Source organism: Atta cephalotes (assembly GCF_000143395.1).
Source record: "Atta cephalotes unplaced genomic scaffold scaffold00071, whole genome shotgun sequence".
NCBI classification, from domain to species: domain Eukaryota; kingdom Metazoa; phylum Arthropoda; class Insecta; order Hymenoptera; family Formicidae; genus Atta; species Atta cephalotes.
Window position 1 is genome coordinate 866419 of NW_012130135.1, and position 5616 is coordinate 872034.

General features: G+C 29.3%; 1 protein-coding gene across 1 annotated transcript in view; it reads right to left on the reverse strand.

The window, feature by feature from the left end:
• Window positions 1-4607: 4607 nt before the first annotated feature.
• Window positions 4608-5616, reverse strand: part of LOC105624065 (sodium channel protein Nach-like) — a 6369-nt gene continuing 5360 nt past the window's right edge. The window contains exons 6-7 of the mRNA XM_012205424.1: window positions 5290-5331; window positions 4608-4717 (exon numbers count right to left, since the gene is read on the reverse strand). Coding sequence (XP_012060814.1) covers window positions 4608-4717; window positions 5290-5331 — 152 coding nt within the window. The remainder of the gene's footprint in view (window positions 4718-5289; window positions 5332-5616) is intronic.

Consider the following 5616-nt stretch of genomic DNA (forward strand, 5'->3'; position numbering starts at 1 on the left):
GAGAGAGAGAGAGATTAGAGAAATATAGTAAATAAAACAAATATAAAATACGCGAATAAAATATGAATCGTTTTATAAATTGCGAAATATGAATTGTACATATCTCGCAACATTTTTTTTACATATTACACATATCAAATTATTTTAAATTATTGTTGTATATTTATTACAATAGCACCGATTTTTTCAGTAATATTGTAGTAAAATTGCAATATTGCATTAACATTGCAAATTTGCAGCAATGTTGCTGCAAGTTTCTGCGCTGTATAGGATTATACATTATTAATCATTATATTTTATGATCAAAATATATTTATATATACACATTCATATATTCATAGATATATCACAGACTATTTATTTGAAGTTATTATGGCGTTTTAAACGTATAACGGTGCCTCTTGCCAAGAATTTAAGGATAGTGAAGCGAAAATAAAAGAACTTCTTTTGTGCCAAGAAAAAAATCACTGTCAACTTTTTTCAAGTTTAGTTTCGTAAAAGTCATACGAATGTACGTCGAAACTTTTATTGGTACGCAATTTATAGAACGAAATATTATCTTAGGATAATCTCTATTTATATGCGCACCTTGTGTACTGTGTCGTGAGTTAATCCGTAATAAAAGTTTCACTTTTCTATTTTCGTAACGTGAGTTGTGTTCAAAGCGTCATATCGTGTTCAAAGTTATTGCTTACAAGCAGCCATATTTGCGTGCCTATGTAAATATTATTGTATCTTCATTGTACAGTGTAGAAAAGATTCCAGAGAGATAACAATTATGTAGTTATTAATCACATTAACTCTTCTTCATAGATTATATTGTATATTGTATATTGTATAGTGCAAACATTATGTATATTATGTATCCAAAAATAATATTGTGTTAAGATTTTCATGATTAATAATTAACTGATTATAAATAAATTATCATGGAATTAATTATTATTTAATAAATATTAATCAATTAATAATCTATTAATTATTATAATTATTAATTAATTAAATTTAATTAATTATATTACACAATTAATAATGTTACAATTACAAATCAACTTAGTGGATCTAAAAAATTGTTTTAAATCTTTGGATGCTGATATGATCCATTTAGACTTACGTCTAAATTTGTTATTGAATATTTCTGTTTTGAATATTTCTTTTTTATTAAGAGTCTAATTCATAAATTAGAGAAATAATAATGCTGGATACGTATTTTCGATAATTGGTTGTTCAAGATAAATGCATTACATAATGGTTGAGCTAGAGTTCGGAGGTCCATACATTGTTCATCAAGATTGATGTTTGGTTAAATGAGTTAAATTTAGATGAGAGCCCGAAAATGATGGACGGCCTTCTATATTGGCACGGATTGACTAAGGAGTGAATCTTAATCGCGCGCAACAATTCTGGCAGTCACTTGAATGAGTTTTCAGAATAACACAATGCCTCTCTTGCAATTCCCAATCGCGCTTAATAACCTGAGCATATTAATTTCATAACGATCTTGAACCTGCCAATACTTACAGTGTGTCGGCGGTTATCTGGAATCGATCTGATGGCGTTTTTGTCAAGAAGTTACGCCTAACATTCACAATGCCTTAATATAACTCGAGGTAACGAAACTCGTTGCTCTTCAAGCAACATTAGCTGATGGTGGGATCTTGTCTTCTACCAATCCTGGAGCAGAAGGTGGGAAGGTGCGAAACGGTACACGCAAGTATAATAGGTGGGGGTGGTGATGCGGTTCCTGGAGGAATTTCGGGATCACAAGACCCGAGCGCGCAAATCCTGCATTGCCTGATCCAGTCTACGATCGCACGTAGAGCGGCGAAGAACGCATTTCTGGATCTAAGTGATCTTGAAAATAAAAAACTTATAAAGTGTTTTCATGTAATAACGTTTACAATAATAACGTTTACAAAAATAAATTACTGACGTTATAACGGCAATAATTCGCAATTAGTTCGTGATAATCCAAGCATTCGTGAGTATCGCAGATCTTTAAATGAAGATCGATCAAAGCGAATTTCATAAAAATATTACAATATTATACATTTAATTATAAATCTTAAACCGGTGCGATGTGGAAAGAAAGTAAGAATTAATTATTGTCATTGCTATACATACGTTCATGTAAATTTAAAAAAAAAATGATTGATCGAATTCTTTATCTATGAGGAATAAAGACAAATTTTATCGGATATCTGTAAGTGAATAATAGACTTAATATATATATATATATATATACATATACATATATATCATAATACAGATCTGTCCGTATCGGTCAAAAAATGCCACCAGCAGGTCACGAGACGAAGAACCTTCTGATGACGTATTTCATCCTTATTTTTCTATTAATCTCGCTTTGGGTATTATACTCGGGATTGTTTTTTTAAGCACAACAGACATTCCTCACCATGGTGAGTTACGTATACCAATGAATGCATTCTTAATTTGAAAAATATGTGTCCCGAATGCTTTCCCAGCTTTTTACTTTAATTTCAATATTATTGGTAAAATTGCATAAAACTTTATATTTTTTTATTTAGAATTATCTAAATATATTCGTAGCTTTTATTCGTAGTTCGCTAAATGAAATTACAGAATAAGACTATGAGATTAAGAAGGTTTTGTGTTAAGTTGGTCATTGAAATCTCCGAATAGTAAGCGGAATTTCATTATCCATCTTGATTCATTTTAATCCTATCTACCTTAGTATTTTATGATGTAGTATTATTTTTAAAGTTGTTTTATTAATAATAAATTATTCAATAAGTGATCACAATAATGTGAACTCAAATTGTTCAAATTTAATAATATTTTAAATGTAGAATATTGTACATTTTTAGGGCTGAACAACAAAGAAAGCAAGGCGGATGCATTCAAAGGATCCAAGATCGTCACCTCGTTCAGAATTCGCCAATTCTCTTATTATATTTTCTACAATTTAGGCGCCTGAAGACATGTTCTCCACAAATCATTTTTGACTGTTTAATGACCGATTTCTGTGACGCGCATGATTTAAAAATATATTTATCGGGTAATAGAAACAATTTTAAAAGTTTATCTCCTGTTTTACTTTAATTTCTTATCACTTTGTCATGAAAATCGGCTATCGATATTACATTAATTATATTTTCTCAGCTAATTAGCTACAAATACATTGTCTAAATTAAAAATAATATTTTTTTTATAATATTATTAGTTACTAGCATATTTACAGCTATAATTCGCATCATTATTGAATTGTGTTCATTTAGTCACCGAAATAAATATATCAATTTGTTTTATGCGCGTTCGTTTATAATTCGAATGCATCTCATTTATCTTTAACTACAATATTAAAAATGTATTATAAAAAAGTTTCTTTAAAAATATGTTCGTAGTATATATGAAAAACACAACACTACAAACGATAAAATAAATCTTTTCGTTTGAAATGCAGACTAAAGTTTACTTTACTATTATTTACCATCGTACCGGAAATAAATTGTCATTATGTCACTATCGAAGGATGCATAAAACGGATTATGATTAAAAAAAAGAGACAATTATGAAAAATATGGATTTCCTTAGGAGATGCAAACAGAGAGAATTTTGTAGAAATGTGAACGATGCTGCCCCGCAATATGTGGGCGTTTCTCCAAAAATAGTCGGCGCTTCCAGCTCTCGAAGTTTGACCGTATGTCCGCGTAGAACTAAATCGGTATTTTCGACAGCGTACGCGAAAATAGACGACATAATTAGTACACATTTCAATGCTGAACTGCAATTAGGGCTGTGTTAGCAAAAAGCTTTCAAATATTACGTAAGGCAGAAGCTCCCAAGACCGTATGCTCAAGTATCAAATTACTCGCTTATTGTATTTGAACACTTTTCAAATACTGATTTTTACAATATAAATATCCACTTTTTTCGTATGTCTGAAGTATCCACTATTCTCACCTTTTTATTTGAATTTATACATTTCGTACAATCGCCAAGTCAAGTACAAAATCTTTAATAGATCGCACGTTGCATGTTTATTTCATTTTGATAAATATGTGTATTTGACCGTATCGGAATGTATCTCATTATATTTGCACGTTGCTATATCAAATGTTCCTTTTATTTTTGCCAACATTAATAGAGAGATGCAAACAGGTGCGAATAACGAAATGTACAAATTAAATGAGATAAGTACGAAAATTGACGTGTCATGTTACATAATCGATTAAACGATATTTAAAAAAAAAGACTTTCATTATTTGCAACTTATGTAAATCATTTGTTATATAATTTAATTCCGAAGAATCATCCGCGCCGCACGGTATCATACTCGTCATAGTAAATATGTATTTTCACGGGCGTGGAACTTAAATGTTACGGCAGCGCTCCAGTAACCGCTCGAAATAGATCTAATCGCTCCAGATTCGTAGTTACTCGATGCGGCGTCCACATCCAGTGTCTCAAAAGATGTTGTGTATGCTGCTGTAGAATGTCAATCGTGTTCAATTCTTATTCACTTTCATCCCTTCCGATGAAAATGCGATCGAATTTCTTTAATTATGGTGCATTTATAAACTTAATTAAGTTGTTTAATACATCATGAAACTTCTGATCGACAATTATTTTGACTTGAATTTAGAACGAAGAAATAACACGATGAAGTAAAAAATCTCCAAGACACTTATGAAGCTGCATCCCAAGAAAAGACTAAATATGCCACCCAGCGATGCTGAAAAGTTTTTTCTTTTTTTCATTAAGACATTAAAACAGATTGCAAGCATCCAATAAACACTAAATAAAAGTAACATAACATTAATATTATAACTTCACACTGAACAATGTAACTGTTAAAATATGTGTTATAAGGTACTTAAGTCGAATAAAATCCAACATTAAATAACGTCCAAGTTTTCAATTATTTAAAAATGCTCTTTACGCCTAGAGATATACTTAAAAAAAACGTGCCACAAGAAATAGATAAAAGCAAGAGAATTAGAATCAGCAACAACAAACATTATATTCATATATATATATAATAAGGTCTAATGTCAGAATTAAAAATTTTTTCTATTTATTTACAGATATTTTATAGAACACACATTTTATTTTTGTAAATGAGTAAAATAACGATTTTATTTTCACCTAGTTTATTTTAATACCCAAAAAATAAAAAACAAATAAATTAGGTGGGCTTTATTCAGTTTAGGTATTTTATTACATTTATATATTGTTGAGTGAAATTATAACATTAATGTTATGCTACTTTTAGTTGGTGTTTTCTGGTTAGAAACGATCGCTTACCTAGCAAATATAATTCATCAGCAATTGGAATTGTATCCATTTCTATGAATGTAGCGGATTTCATATATATTTTTAGAACGGACTGATTAGTTGAAATATTTTTACTGAAATAAATACAATTACATATATACATATATATATATATATATATATATGTATGTATAAGGTAAATATATATACATATATAAGGTAGTGTATATATATATATATATATATATATATATATATATACTACATACGAACGTAAACGTAACCGTACTTACTATTACTAATAAATTAACTAAACTAACTTAAGTTTTATTTTAATTAACTAAAGTAGTATTACTT